Source organism: Heloderma suspectum, chromosome 1 (assembly GCF_057233095.1).
Source record: "Heloderma suspectum isolate Gila_16-S chromosome 1, 16-S_ref, whole genome shotgun sequence".
In the NCBI taxonomy this organism is placed as follows: domain Eukaryota; kingdom Metazoa; phylum Chordata; class Lepidosauria; order Squamata; family Helodermatidae; genus Heloderma; species Heloderma suspectum.
Window position 1 is genome coordinate 134,068,787 of NC_139458.1, and position 16,373 is coordinate 134,085,159.

Consider the following 16,373-nt stretch of genomic DNA (forward strand, 5'->3'; position numbering starts at 1 on the left):
TGGCCCACAGAGCGCTTTTCAGATAAACATGCAACCAGAGGGAGGAACTCATGGGGCAATTTGGAGTGTGATATCATCAACACAGACACCCAGCTCTGTTTTTTGTCTCCATCAGATCCTGGAGTAGCAGTCTGAATGAATACCTGAACATGGTTATGGGCTGGATGGGGGCTAGCAAGTCAAAGCTTCAGACAAGACAGAGTTTATGGATAACAGCAAACAAAAACAAGACAGAGTTTATGGACCAGCTTAGAGTCGGTGGGTTGTCCCAGGGCAGGGACAGCCGGCCTTTTTCAGCCAAGGGCCGAATCCCATCTTGGAGAAGCATTCAGGGGTGGCATTCCAGGGGTGGACAGGGCTGGATTTGGCCCCTTAGCCTGTGGTTCTGTACCCCTGATCTAAAAGAGTTGATAAATAGGGAAGAATCCAACACACATCCTATTTAGAGTAGACCCACTGAAATGAAGGGAACTTAAATTAGACATAACTAGCAAGTCCCATTCATTTCAGTAGGCCTACTCTAAGTAGGGTTTATGTTTTGGTCTTACCCATTGTCTGGTCAATTTGCACAACTATGCATACTGACCAGGCAATGTCCAACATTCCCTGTAAAGCTATTAATTTGTGTACATTCTCCATGCTTTCATTGTTCACATTCAGTGGTTGGGGGAAAGGGGGTGGGGCCAGGGGAAGTGGGTGTGGCTATCTGGCAAACCCCAGCAGACAGATTGGGACCCCAGGAGGGACAGATTGGGACCCCAATCTTGAGGTTCTGCATCTGTGATTGCTTGCCTCAGACATCATATTGCCCTTGGTCATTCAAAGTGGTAAACTCTTATACTGACCATTGCAACGTGCTCTGTGTGCGACTGCCTGAGAATAAAGTTTGGAAACTTCAGCTAACCGGGCCATAGGGATAATTTCTCCAATTAAATCTAGATTGGATTACTGCAATGAGCTCTCCGTGCAGCTGCCTCCAGAAACCTCCGTGGTTTCTGGTACAGACTGCGGTGGAAAGGACGTTAGTGGGTGTAATGAGAGAGTTTATACTTTATTTACGCTCCCTTAGCGTGAAAGAGTTGGTCATTTGAGGACTCGCCCTAAAGTCACAAATGGCCTAGGCAGTTCCAGAGGCCTGTTGGTTGTAGTACAAGACATTCTCAGATCCTCCTTAAAATAAAGTTATGTGTTAAGTTATTCCTCATCCTTTAGTCTGTTTTGGACCCAGAAACATTACCTGGTGTCAAAAGAGGAGAATGAGGAGTACACTGAATTAACCGGCAGCAGTTTCTGACTGTACTGCTACAAAGAGAAGAGAAGTGGCTTTGGGAGCCACACCCAGGGAAGGAAATAAGGCCTGTGTGTAAGTGCTTATTAAACCGGAGGGATCTTTATAAATACGGATGTGTTACCACCCCCATCAAGACTGCAGTTATCAGGGATACAGCAGATAACTGGAAAAGGTTTCGACAAAGATTTGAACTCTACCTGGCAGCAGTAGAACCAGAAGTAAATATTGATAAGATCAACCCCCCCCCCCCTTCTTCTTCATGTGGTGGGAGAGGAGGCTTTGGATATTTATAATAATGTTGCGCTTGCTGAAGGAGAAAATGTGAAACAGGAAATAATGCTTCATAAGTTTGAAGAATACTTCATGCCTAAAAAGCATGAAACTTTTGAAAGAGATGAGTGCTTCACATGCATGCACAAAACAGATCAAACCCTGGATCAATATGTAACAGAATTAAGAAGGCTGAGTAAGAATTGTGGTTGTGGTGACTTGGAAGAGACTCTGATCAGGGACAGAATTAGGGCGCGGCTGCGACATGAGGGAGATTTGTCCCTGGACAAAGCTCTTCAGATTTTCAGGGCCTCAGAAACTGTGAAAGCACAAGCCAAAGATCTGAATTCAGCAGAAGGTGTTCTCTTTGCTCCAAATGTCAGGTGAATGAGATATTTATCACATTTAAATTGGATAGTGGTACTCGTGTTAATATTTCATCTGAAAAGGATTATGAAAGTCTGCTAATAAGGCAAAAACTAGGACCCACAAATGTCAAAGTTACTGGTTATTATGGAACAAATATCTCAGTACTGGGGAGACGTATTGCTAGCATCAGGTACAAAAACGCCACATACCAGCTTCTGTTCCTTCTTGTACCCAAGAATGTGACACCCATTCTGGGTCTAGCACCCTGTGAAAAATTAAATCTGGTAAAACATGTATCTGCATTACAGGACCATACTGACCAAAGGCATGCACCACTCATAGAGGAATAGAGGATTAGTTTGTAGGGCTGGGCTGTTTGCCAGGAGAGCACTGAGCTAGGCAGGATGGTGGACTTACAAGTAATTAAGAAAATAGATGAACCATTTGACTGGGTACGCTCATGGTCCTGGTGGAAAAACACAATGGCCAGTTGCGCATATGTTTGGATCCAAGGGACCACAAGAAGGCAATCAAAAGAGAGCACTTCAAATAACCAACTAGAGAGGAAATAATGGCTCAATTTGCAAATGCACACTTTTTTCTTTTTTTTTAGCAAACTAGATGCTGCTTCGGGATTCTGGCAATTGAGGTTAAGCAAGGAAATTGTGTACATTCAATACTCCATTTGGACGTTATTGATTTTTGTGCCTACTGTTCAGTATTGCATCAACCCCCAAAGTCTATCATTAAGGGCGTAACCTTATGGAGATAGACATTCAATGAAAGAATAGCATGATCAATGACTGTGGCAAGTCCTGAATGCTACTAGAGCTGCAAACCTGAAACTGAACAGGCAGAAATGTGTTTTTGCTGTTACAGAACTGACATCTGTGGGAGACATTCTTTGTGCTGAAGGTGTGAAACCAGACACGAAGAAAGTAATGGCTATAAACATGATTCTATGTCCACACGCAGAGAAGGATGTTCAGCGATTTTGGGGGGTAGTGAATTATCTTGGGAAAATTATCCCTAATTTGTCCGCAGCAGCAGCCCCTCTTCAGAAGCTTCTTGAACAGAAAAATGAATGGTGCTGGGATGCTTCCTGGGAAGTTTTAAAGCAACACTTAAAAAAAACCAGACAGTGTTAAAGTTCTGCTCCTCAACCTGACCTATTATTTATTTATTATTTATTTATTATTGCATTTATATCCTGCCTTTATTCCTCTTGCAAGGAACCCAAGGCAGCTTACATTATCATCCTCCTCTCCATTTTATCCTCACAACAACAACCCTGTGAGGTAGGTTGGGCTGAGAGTGTGTGACTGGCCCAAAGTCACCCAGTGAGCTTCCATGGCCGAGTGGGGACTAGAACCCGGACCTCCCAGCTCCCAGTCCAACGCTTTTGCCACTACACCATACTGGCTCTCAAGATCAAAACCTATCAAGATTTTGGTGGATGCCTCACAATCTGTCTTGGGTGCTGGGCTCTTACAAAAATGTGATGACTGTTGGCAACCAGTAGCATATGTGTCCAAGTCCCTCACTGATGCTGAAACCAGATATGCACAGATTGAGAAAGAGTTACTGAATATATTGTTTGCTTTTGAAAGATTTACCCAATATAGTTATGGATGGACAGTGACTGTGGAAACAGATCGTAAGCCCCTCATAGCTTTGTTCAGCAAACCATTGAATGACTGTACACTATGGGTCCTATGAATGGTCAGTAAACTACAGAGATATGATTTGGCTGTGACCTACATACCAGACAAACTTTTGTTCACTGTGGATGCACTTTCAAGAGCTGTTCCCCCCACTACTGTAGCAGAAAAGACTTTGGAGACAGAAATGCAAGCTTATGCGGACATGCTTATCACTTCCATCCCCATGTCAAATAGAGAACTGCAACAAATCAAAGAGGAAACTGATACCAACCCTTCACTGGTATCACAGGCTCCACAACAGGAGGACTGCGGGGGTTTTCTTTAATGTAAAGGCAGCCTTAGACATGAGCTCATGGTGATGGGTGGCCTGATCTTCAAGCAGAGCAAAGTGGTGATACCTAGGAGCCTCCTTAAGGAAATGCTGCAGAAAATCCACGAGGATCATCTAGGTGTTGAGAAATATAAAAAAAGCAAGCACAGGAGGTGATTTATTGGCCTAGAATTAATCAAGATATAGCAGCTATGGTAGAAGTGTGTTTCACTTGTTTAAAATACAAGTCATGTCAACAACCGGAGCCATTAAACCTACATACCTGCAGACAAACTGAGAGGGTTCAAAGGAGGGCAACGAAGAAGATCAGGGGACTGGAAACAAAGCCCTATGAGGAGAGACTGAAAGAACTGGGCATGTTTAGCCTTGAGAAGAGAAGACTGAGGGGAGGTATGATAGCGCTCTTCAAGTACTTGAGAGGTTGCCACAGAGAGGAAGGCCAGGATCTCTTCTCAGTCATCCCAGAGAATAATGGACACAGAATAATGGGCTCAAGTTACAGGAAGCCAGATTCCGTCTGAACATCAGGAAAAACCTCCTGACTGTTAGAGCAATACGACAATGGAACCAATTACCTAGGGAGGTAGTGGACTCTCCCACACTGGAGGCATTCATGATGGGGTTGGACAGCCACCTGTCAGGGATGCTTTGAATTGGATTCCTGCACTGAGCAGGGGGTTGGACTCAATGGTCTTATAGGCCCCTTCCAACCCTACTATTCTATGATTCTGTCCGGTTCCCAAAGGGGCTACCAGGAGGTAGGAACTGACTTATTCACGTGGCATTCCAAGGATTGCTTAATAGCCACAGACTATTATTCTCTCTCTTGAGAAATATGTACATATCTATCGAGAAATATGCACATTGCAAAGTACCAGCAGTAAATCAATGATTGCCAGCCTGAAAGCGTTTTTCACCAGCCAGGCCAAGAAGGTTTTGTGCTGACCCCTTGCTTTTAAGTTGCTTTTCTCTGCTGTACCTGTCTCCAATGTACTGTTAGTGTTTTCATTCTATTGCTGAAATGGTGTGATTTATTTTGTAGTTTTAAACGCTTTGTGCATCACCCTGAGCACCTTAGCTATGGCATAATGGTAGACTATAAATCAGCTTGATTCAAATAAATAAGGGAAGTTGCTGTAGTCCGGACAAAGAAGATAGGTCACGGAGGAAACATATCACTCCAGCCCTGGCACAGCTGTACGGGCTCCCTCTTAGCTTCTGGACCCAGTTCAAAGTGCTGTACATGACCTTTGCAGCATAATCCTGTGGATGTGTGCTCGGAAGTAAGCCCTGTTGAGTCCAGTGGGAATTACTCCTACATAAGTGTGTATAGGGCAGCAGCCTGGGACCTGTGCAACTCAACACACGCCGCTTGAGAGATGTTGGCCGCAGCTACAGCTTTCTTTCTTTTTTCCTCTGGAGTCCACCGTTGCCACCAGCTGCTCTTGCTCTTTCTCCTCCCTCACATCATTGCTTCCACTCGCTTGCCAGTAGGCCAGTTGGCAGCGGCATCCGTTGCTCCTCCGTCTCACTAACCCTGCTGTCTAGGCCAGAGCGAGGGGCAGGCAAACAAGCAGGTTGTCATGGCGAAGAGGAAGCGCAGGTCTCGGGGGCTCTTGTCGGTGGGCCCCTGCTGGGCCCCTTGGCAGGTTCCCAGCCATGCCCACCTTTGATGCCGGCCCTGCAAGGTGGCGAAGCTCCTCTTGTCCAGCAGAGAAGCACCTACCCGGTCCTAACCCCTGCAGCCAGCTGCTCTGGATTTAGCCAGACTACTCCAGTCGGTAGAACTGACAGTACAGAACTGCCCTGTCTTTCTCACATCTTTATATTTTAACATAATGTTCAAAAGATGGATGCTTCCCATGTGTCTTGTGTGTGTGTGTACATATATATATATTTTAAAAAGAAGTGCAGCATCAGTGCCTGCAGTCCAGCACAGTGATACCTTTTAAGTGCACAGGTTTTCCTGCTTTTCCCCCATCATCCAACGTATTTATTTCATGGGGAGACCAGCTGCAGGGTACTCATGGAAATATGTTTCTGACAATGCATAATTACTCAGTAATGGATTAGTTAATTGATTTCCACGACCTTCCATGACCTTCCTCTTTCTTTTACAGTTAGGGATGCAAAAGAAGAAGCACATGCCGTACAATTATCAGCACATATACTTTTCCATCTGTGAGTATATCTGATTTTCTCACACATCCCTTTGACCAGTGACATATTGGGCAGTATCCAATAGTGTGATTCTGCAAACCCACATAGCGTCAGCGAAGCTGCTCCGAATATTTCCACTGTGCAAGCGATTGCCCGTTATGGTTGTACAACGGGTTGCGCAAGCAGCTACACATAACACGTAACCACTTGCACAAGTGCGCTTGTGCAAATGTCACTTCAGCTGGATCCCCCTCTTGCACATAGTTTAAAACCTGGTTTCTGCTCGTGCAACATCGTTTGTGCTAACAGAATGGCACTGTTGAATGCTACCCACTGTTTATTTGCCAAATAACCTTCTCATGTCCCCCCGCGCTCACCTTCATCAAAAAGCCCTGTGTCATTCTTGGCCTTTGTCTTATCCGTCTAACTTAAACTGTGGCCCTTTTGGAGAATTGTGTCCTATATGACGCCTGGCACACAGTGATGAGCAGCTGATTTATGAAACACCTGTGGTATTAATGGTAGAAAAGCAGGCGGCGGCGGTGACAAATGATCAGATGATTTCAGAGCATGAAGAAAATCCTTTCTCAGGACAATTCCAACAACCAGTTCAGCCAGTGCTTAAAGGCAGAAAGAGCTGTGCCGGTGCCAGACCTGTATCTTCAGAGCTGGGTAGGCCGAAACATGGCAGAACAGAGGTGAGGGTCCATTTCACGCAGAGGCGGGGCAAGCGAAGTAAGGGGCTGGGCTTTCCCTCTCCAGCTCCTCCACCATTTCTTTTCTATAGCTGAAGCCCAAGGCCCTAAAGAAGCCTGACCAGGAGATAATAGGCTGGGGGTGGGATTGTGGCAGTGGGGGAGCAGTGGGAGAGGAGCGTCTCCACCACTAGCCGCTGCTTCTACCACTTGAAATCGCCGCATCCATCTTGCTTAGCAGCTGTGCAGAGATGACCCCGCGTTTCAAGATCGGTTCTGCTGCCATCATGTCTCCTTCTGCCTCACTGCACAAACTCCATGTCTGGCCATGACAAAGCGTTGTATGTGTTAGACTGCAAGGCACTCCAGGTGTTTTGGGCTACAACTCCCATCAGCCCAAGCCGGCATAGCCAAACGTCAGGGGATATGGAAGCTGTAGCCCAAAAGGTCTGGTTTTGGACTACAGCTTGGAGATTTCAAAGATGCCAAAGCCTCTGCTCTACCTGTCCAAGGCTGCAGTCCTGTGCATACTTAGTTTGGATCGACACTTGCAGTAGAATGAGACAGGAATCAGCTAGATTGTGCAGTTACAACTGTATTGGCACAAGTATGTTAGGACAGCAGTGTAAGAGGTCAAATGGTTTGAGGAGAAAAGCAGGTAACAGAAAATTCCCTGTTGCTTGTCACTTGTGATCACCGTTGTGTTTAAATGAATGGATGTGCTCTTCTTGTCTCCTACAGTGTTGCCCCCAATTACAACGCCCACCTTCAAGGCCTACTCATTGTATTTCATGTTCAAACACAAACTATGGAGGGTGAGTGTGCCTAGAATTACCATAACACTTTCCAGCTTTAAGAAGCTGAGTTGTTGCTATTTTCCAATGAGGGGTTTTCTAGTGTTAGAATTTCGCCCATCCAAGGTGATAGGACAAATGACGGCCCACGTTCGGGAGCATGCGTTTTCTGTCACAGTGGCACAGGCCAGCTCGGTGCAGCGAGGGTGGGAATGGCGAGAGCAGAGTGATTTATGCCGCCGTCTGTGCAAACAAGCGATGCAAGAGGAAATAGAGGAAACAGCATATGCAGACTAAGGGCTTATCCCTGGAAAGTGTTATGCTACAACTGCATTTTTTTCCTTTGTAGGGTCCTCTTTCAAGGCTATCATGATTTCTACATCCAGTCCTCATACTACAGGGTACACATACAGATGATGCCCGCACAATCTGTGACCTTCCAAGCTGAACACAGCCTGTCCGCCTTGCTTTGCAGTCTGCCAGCTGCTTGACAACCACTGTGTTTTTGCAGTTCAGGCACAAACAGGAGCTGGATCAAGCCACTGGCTGGCTAGCAGCTATGGCTGGGGGGTTGCATTCAGTTTGGTGGGTCAAACGTTCTGAAGTCTAATCCAGGTGAGAGCCAGTGTGGAGTGCTGGATTGGGACTCTGGAGCCCCTGGCTCTAGTGCCCACTTGACCAGGAAGCTCACTGGGTAACTTTCCGTCAGTCATTGACTCTCAGCCTAACCTGCCTCACAAGGTTGTTGTGAGGGTCACATGGAGAAGAACAGGATCATGTACTCCACCTTGGGTTCCTTACAAAGAGCGGGAAAGGTGAGATATAAATGTAAGAAACAAACCAGTAGGCGATGCCCTTGCAGTAGAGTTTTGTCCGTGCCACCAGCTGGGCAGGTGAAATTGACAGTGGTCTGTGGCTTTAATGTTAGGAGGGGATGTGTGCTGTGGCATGTCGGAAAGGGGAAGCACACGTTCTCTGACGTATATTTTAAAGAAAAGGGGAAAAGGTCTGTAAATGGAGGGTACGGTGATGCAGAGCAAAGGGGTAGCTTTGCTGGTGCTTGCTATTTATTAATGAATTTGCATTTGTCTAAAGTGCTAGATCAGCCTTCCGCAACCTCCAAATGTGTTGAATTACACTGGCCATCCTTCCCAACCAGCATGACTGGCAGGGGCATGCTGGGAGTTGTAGTCCAACACATCTGGAGGGCACCATGGGGGGAAAACAGTGCTAGGTCAGCACTTCTGCCACTTTCCAGATTCTGCAGGGAAGTGCTCAGCCTCAAAAGATATTAAAATCTTAAGGGAAAAACCAAAGCTCTTTAACAGAACAACAAAAATACTTGCCATGGGAGTGGAGCTGTTGCTAGTAATGTCTTTGCTGACGTCACCGGAAATCACATGACCTCTACCCAGTCCTCTGGCACTCAGCCATAGGCCATGCCAGGGATGCTGAAGAAATTCGAGACGGACTAAAATGAGCTGCTTAGAAATGAGGATTTCTAAGAATCCGACCTGCGGAATCGACTGCGGAGCGCCCCCCTCAGGCCACTTGGAGTCCATGGACTGCCGGATGATTTTTTTACTTTCCCAAAATGTATGCATATAAATTTGTAAGAAAATACGTAAGTTTCTGCTGAGGAAACGTTGAATGGAATGGGGGACAATACGCTAAATGTGATGTACTAAGGTAAATTATGTAAATAATTATGTAAATACTTACGTAATTATTTATGTAACTTTCAGCGTAACGAAAAAAAATGTCCGCATCTGCCTGTGAGCAGACGATGCAATGAAGGGCACCTGACAATCCGCGAAACACAGAGTGGATTCTGCACCGTCCGTACATCCCTAGTCCATGCAGCACTGATCTCAGTGGAAGTGCAAGCTGAAGGGAAGGGGGCAGGCAGGGAGTTACACTTTCCCACACAATGAAATATTTTGGCTTGTTGCTGGGAGAAGTATACAATTTCTCAGCAATGTAAGTGCTCCTCTGAGGAAAGATGTCTGGAACAGATCCCCCTCAAAGACTGGGGCAATGTGCATTTGTGTTTTAAAGTGATGAGCTGGAAAAGCCCTGAAAGGCAGTTTAGATGATGCAGTTTTCTAGGTGCATTTTCAGGTCCACGCTGGCAGACGAATGTGCATTTTTACAAAACATTTGTATTTGCAACACAATGATAACAACAACAAACTTTTTTTAAAAAGCCCCCCCACCGCCCCACGCCGAACACCTTCATATCAAAAAACATATCAATATACAGTCATCATTGACTATAGGGAAGAGGGGGAGGGGAGAAAAAGAAAAAAGAAAACACAAGGAGGGGGAGAAAAAGATTAACATTTCCATTTCAAATATAGACGTTAATATAAGTAGTCCGTATATCTAAATAAGCATCCATACGACTTTGATGGTTGTAGGAAATGTGCTCAAGCATAGCAAGAGCAGTAAGATCTTCAGTGCGTTGAGTGGTAGGTGGTGGGTATTGTTCCTTCCGAGCTTGAAGTAGAAGTCTCTGTGCAACTGTAACGGCTCCCAGTATCCACTTTTGCTGTCCATCTGTTAATCCCCACTTCGCAGGGATGTCGTTTAAAAGTGTGTGTACATCCTCTATTATGACAGATTTTTCCAGAACAAAAATTATACAACTAATGACTTCCAGCCAAAAAGAAGCCACTACAGGACATGCCCACATCATACGCTTCAGTGAGGCATTGTCTGCATTACATCGCCAGCATCGAGCAGAGCTGGCCAGCGTCTTCTTTACAAGCCTCTCTGGTGTCCAGTATACATGAAACGTTGGTTTTGGTTGAATCAATCTCAATTTGAAATCTACAGAAATAGCACGTATGGAAGCTAAGGCAACTTTCCATTGATTAAACTGCAAAGAGCATCCCAGTTCCTTATTCCTAATTTGCACGTGGCCAAACAGCCCTTCTCCACAAGCACATATCACTGGCAATTTTATGATGCTCAAGGTGGCGGTTTTGCACACAGGTCCTCACAGGATGACGAACTATAGGAACCCCTAGAGCAGCCTTCCCCATCTTGGCGCCCTCCGGATGTGTTGGACTACAACTCCCATAATCCTCAGCCAGCATTGCCCCTGTCCAAGTTGGCTGGGCATGGTGGGAGTTGAAGTCCAACACATCTGAAGGGTGCCAGATAGGGAAAGAGTGCTCTAGGTTGAGAACTGCTCTGAGGAATGGTCATCATGCACAAAGTGGCTCGATGGTTTCTGTGACCCGCTGAAAACAAAATGGGTCTGCTCAGGTAGCATGAACAGGGCCTCCGGACAGACAAGGGGCTGCGTGGAACCTCTTGTGCTTCAGGGTTGGTTCTTTAACTCTGAGCTGGGCTCATGGGAAGAAATCTCCCCCTTGGAAGTGGGTAGGTAGGAGTCATAGACCAGTGGAGGCTGGTCACCCCAATGTCAGGGGGCAACGACTCCGCTCTGGGTTTCAGTCAGAACTCTGAAGGAGCTATGCAAGGTGTGAACCCTGTCCCCAAACTAGGTTCAGCACCTCGGATAGCTCCGTTAGAGTTCTGACTGGAGCCCAGAGCAGATTCGCTGCTCCGCGACATCGGAGCAACCAGCCTCCGCTGTTATGGGCCACAATGCTGTGCCAAGGTTGGACTTGCTGGGAATACAGACAACGTGCCCTTCGCTGCAGATGGGCCAGTGCAGAGGCTGGTTGGTTTTCCAGAGTAAAGAGCACCCCCACCTACTCTGTACGTGACAAGATATGTGGGCATTGTGTTCACCTTCCTTGGAAATATATGTTTACCTGGGTCAAGGGGAGGTGATACTGTAACGGATCCATTCCTTTCATTCTCTTTTCTAGGAAGCCGCATGGACCGTGGCATACTTTGTCCGATTCTTTCTTGCCTTTGTGCCAATTCTGGGAGTGAGAGGCGCCCTCGGATTATTTCTCCTGTTCAAGTACTGCGCATTGGATTTCCTTGCTCTCTTTGTCTGGTCTCATCACGTGCCTGGTCCCCAAATTACCCTTTCTCAGGATTAGTTTGGGGGCCCACACACCCCTTATCATCTCCTCTGCTGAGGGCTGGTACACACACATCCACCTCTTGGTGATTGTGGCATCCAGCGACAATTTCCATGTGTGAATGAGCCATCATCGATCCAGCACCACAGATACTCGTGGTCAGAGGGACAGAGAAATCACAGGATACGTGTACATGCATGTGTGACCCTGCCCTCAGTCACTATTTCGTCTTTGAAATCATACATTTTTGCTTTCTCTTTCTTGTCTGCATCTTTGTATCTAACCTGAGTAGGCTCTTCATAATATTGAAAATGAAAGCAATGGGTTGGATACAGACAAATTTAAGGGAACAATTATATGGTCCCTAGAAGACAATCCCAGGGGCCATAGAATGTGTTAGATTTGTCTCTCAATGAGGGTGGAGAAAGAGGTCTACCCTTGCAGAGGGGCACCTGTCCTAGCAAGCCTCCTCCATGAGGCTGCGGAAAGGTCTGCAGCCTGTACTACACTGATGTTCAAACTCCTGTGTACTTCATGGGCATCAATGGGAAAGAAACTGTTCAAGAAAGAAAAAGGGGAGGGGAAGAAAAATATGGCTCATCTCTCCCTTTAACCCTGTGGAAATGTAGCGGGGCTTTGGATTTGTCACGGCCTCCAGCATCAGTGCTCCCAACCTGATCAGTAGGGTTGTTCTTAGGTTAGTCACAGTTTAGTCCCATTGAAATCAATGGGGGATTATGTCAATCACAAGTAACTTGCCCCATTTATTTGAATGGGACTAAAGCATGACTAACTTAGTCTGGGTCCAACCTAATGTGTGTGTTTGTTCAGCTGGACGGATACCGGTTTAGACAAGAAGGCATTGATCCGGTGGACTTGGCTGCCCTTCCAAAGCTAGCAAATAAAGACCGGGTCAGGGAAGTGACCCACTCTTCAGCTTGTGGGTGGGGCTTCCTTTACACCCTGACTTTTTGTCATTTCTATCTCTCAGCGTTACAGAGAGTATCTTATTTACATGGATAACACAGCTGAACCATATTCCTATGCACATTGATTATGATAGAAACATGGACTGGGTCTCTACCCAGGTAAGAAATAACCCCTTGTTTTTTCATTTTCCCCCTCTCCCCAGAAAAAGCGGGGGCATGTGGGATTAGACTCCTTACTGGAGGCTGTGTGTGTTTTGTGTGTCCTTGTATGTGTGAGCTGGTTCACACATACACAATTGTCGAATTACCATAGCATCAAGCTACAATTTGCCTGTGTGAAAGTTGTGTTAGTTTTTGTATGTTGTTTTTATTTGTATTTCATTGGGTAATGATTGTTTCTCTATATTTTATAAACCGCCCCACGTAAGTAAGTAAATGTCAGTGACAAAGAGCTTCCAGGGAGAACCTTGCCTGAACACACATGGTTTGATATGCCTTTATTATCCTAGTTCTTCTCTAGCCGTTATATGGTACTTTAAAAAACACACACACCAAACCACATCAGATGAGCAGAGCAGTAATATTTTGATCTCACTTCAGGACAGGAGCGTTAAACAAACAAGAACCTGGCCGAGGCAGAACTTAAGTATCTCATTTCCCAGCATTCCTTTTCCACCCAAGGATTTTTTGGAAAAACCATCCCTTTTTAGGAAGAGAGGCCTATCATTCCCAACATTCCCCGGTGTCCTGGTGCAGTCTGAAAGAAGGCCAAACTGAATCAGAACTGAAAAGAAATACTGCACAAATTGAAAATTTAAGCATCTTTTCAGAATTCAGTTTGGGGTTCCTGAATTTTGGAATCACTAAAATCATGCGTTTCAAATTTGACTTTGAGAGAAAGATTGTCCAGAAGGGTTTTGTGATGAACCTTTAGGACAGGGGTGGGAAACTGGGATGTGCCAAATGTTGTTGGACTCCAACTCCCATCAGCCACAAACAGGATGGGCCATGGTCAGGGATGATAAGAGTTGCAATCCAACAACATATGGGGCAGTATCCAATAGAGACTGCCCGCGAGCAGCCAGTCCCACCAATCCCCTTCTGCAAGCAGTGCCCACTACTTGCGGAACGGAGAGTTAGTGCTTCTGGGGACAACTAATTCTGGGGAATTCTAGAACAGGGCAGGCCAGCAGAACTCACAGAAGGCACTTCTGCCAACCTGCCCCATTCCAGAAACGGGCATTGCCACTGATTTCGGGGCTTGCCCCCAGAAGCAATAAATCTCCATTACTCAAGTGGTGAGTGCTGCTTGCAGAAGGTAATTGATGGGGCTGGCCACACATGGAATGGAAGCGGCAGTGAGCCCTGCTGGTGGACAGGCAGCATTGGATACTGCCCATGGAAGGCCACAGGTTTCCCTGGTTAGGCAAAACTCTTAAAACCTTCCAAAACTGGAATGCAACTCATGCTGTCCATGGCACAATCTACCTCAAAGAGAAAAGGACATCCTGGATTCTCTGGCCAGTAACTCCAGCGTCATTATTAAACAGCAGACAAGGGCGGGCTCATAGTACTTCTGGACAAAAAAGATGATTGCCGGGAAGTACAATGTCATTACGATGATTCCAGTAATCATCTACCTTTAAGTGTAGATCCCCCTGCTAATACCAATTCATTATCAAGGTTGCAGCGCCGGAGGATCACCTTTAGGCTACGTAGATGCAAGTATCCATACATTTCTCGTGAAAGGGTCTCCCAGAACACCCATGTTCCATATTCTCCCTGAAATCCACAAAGAAGGCTTTCCGCCTCCTGGCAGACCAGTCATTTCAAGATCAGGCTCCTTGTTGGAACCATTAGCCACACACGCACGCACACGCACGCACACACACGCACACAATTGGTAGTGCTGGAGAGGGAAAAATAAAAGAGGAGAATCTGTGTTAGAATTCTGAATTCGAAATACTTGCTTAAGAATTTGCTCCCATAATGCATCCCAGCTGTCTTGGCCTGATGGAGCGTCCGTGGACCCACCGCACTCCTGTTTCTCTCTTCGTTTTTCACCAGGTGCAGGCAACGTGCAATGTGAGCCAATCTTTTTTCAACGACTGGGTGACAGGGCACCTGAATTTCCAAATCGAGCACCAGTGAGTACAGATGTAGGGCAGTGGGAAAGATCCCTAAAAACACCATGGGAAATTGCCCTGTCTGTGGTGGGCAGGTGCTCCAGCAGAGTCACAGGCCCTGTGAGAAGAAAGGGGGCCTAATATCACCTCCTCACCTTTCTCTCTCTCGCTGTCTCAGCCTTTTCCCTACAATGCCGCGACACAATTTCTGGAAGGTGGCCCCTTTGGTTAAGTCTCTGTGTGCCAAGCATGGCATTGAGTACCAAAGCAAGCCCCTGCTCACTGGCTTTGCCGACATCTTGCGGTAAGTATCCCGTGACGAGCTGTATCGAGGTAGGGAGATGTGCTGAGGAATGGAGATGGAGAAAGCATCTGGGACTTGGGGATGCACACGGATATGAAAGTCAACAGAATACTGAATAGAATACACCATTTGCCCATTTATGTCATGAAGGGTAAAGGGGAGGGAGAATCAGTGAGATGACACTTTCTCTTGGACATACATTTGTGGGCATGCAAATTGCATCTGATCAGATCTAGGCAACTCTAGGCAGAGACCTCAAAAGAAGCCTTGTGCAAGTGTATAAGGAAACATGATGATTCATGTCAATAAGGAAAAGGGTGTTAAATGCAGGTTATTTTAGGACATTTTTCCCCATGTTTTCCAGCACAAACCAATTAGAGCCATGTGAGCCAATCTTTTTACTACTCAGTCTACTCAGAAGTAACTCCTATTGTGGTCAATGAGGCTTGTCCCCTGAATGCACACACCAGAATTTACAGAGAGCCCCCTCAATTGATAGCACATTTTAAAGCACTAATTCCAAAGCTGTGGTTCTCCGTTGTTTGGTTTATTGTCGTTTCGAGGTAACTAATTCACACCTTCAACCCTGCGCTGCATCGGGTTAGAAAGGGGGCTGGTTTCCCCTCCCTCTGTTTCCTGTCCCTGTCTTTCCCAGCACAAACATATGTGTGTCTGCTTAGAAGTAACTCCCATTGTGGTCAATGAGGCTTGTCCCCTGAATGCACACTTCAGAATTTACAGAGAGCCCCCTCAATCGAAATAGCACATTTTAAAGCACTAATTCCCTAAAGGCTGTAAAGCTCTATCTCAAAGCTGTGGTTCTCCATTGTTTGGTTTATTGTCGTTTGGAGGTAACTAATTCGCACCTTCGACCCTGCGCTGCATCGGGTTGGAAAGGGGGCTGGTTTCCCATCCCTGTCTTTCCCATCCCTGTCTTTCCTGGCACAAACATATGTGTGTCTACTTAGAAGTAACTCCCATTGTGGTCAATGAGGCTTGTTCCCGAAATGCACGCTCCAGAAGTTACTGAGATTCCCATGCATTGAAATAACACATTTAGGAGCCTCAGTGTCAAAGCTGTGTGTCTTTGATGTTTACTTCCTTGCTTTTTGGAAGTAATTAATTCGCAGCTTCAATCCTTTGCAGCATCTGGAGCTTCAGTGGAAAGGAGAAAGGGGATTAAAAAGGGGGCTGGTTGGAGCCACGGTGCTTTCAGTATTCAGAGGGCTAGCTCTCTTAAAGGCTGTGAAGCCCTATGTCGAAGCTGCTTTCTCAACTGTAAGGGGGTAATTAATGCAAAGCTTCGATCCTTCACAGCGTTGTCAGCTGTAAGGAAGGACAGGGTAAGCCTCTCACATTGGTGGACCAGCCCCTGCCAGTCTGATGACATTCAGTCCATCCCCCCTACCCCACCTGGAAGTATGGTCCTGTGA

General features: G+C 46.2%; 1 protein-coding gene across 1 annotated transcript in view; it reads left to right on the top strand.

Annotated features, from left to right (window-relative positions):
• The window catches only part of LOC146357924 (acyl-CoA (8-3)-desaturase-like), a 28,971-nt gene that overhangs the window by 8,399 nt on the left and 4,199 nt on the right, over positions 1–16,373 (top strand). The window contains exons 6-11 of the mRNA XM_084858370.1: positions 6,046–6,106; positions 7,522–7,595; positions 11,420–11,517; positions 12,573–12,669; positions 14,578–14,657; positions 14,815–14,940. Coding sequence (XP_084714496.1) covers positions 6,046–6,106; positions 7,522–7,595; positions 11,420–11,517; positions 12,573–12,669; positions 14,578–14,657; positions 14,815–14,940 — 536 coding nt within the window. The remainder of the gene's footprint in view (positions 1–6,045; positions 6,107–7,521; positions 7,596–11,419; positions 11,518–12,572; positions 12,670–14,577; positions 14,658–14,814; positions 14,941–16,373) is intronic.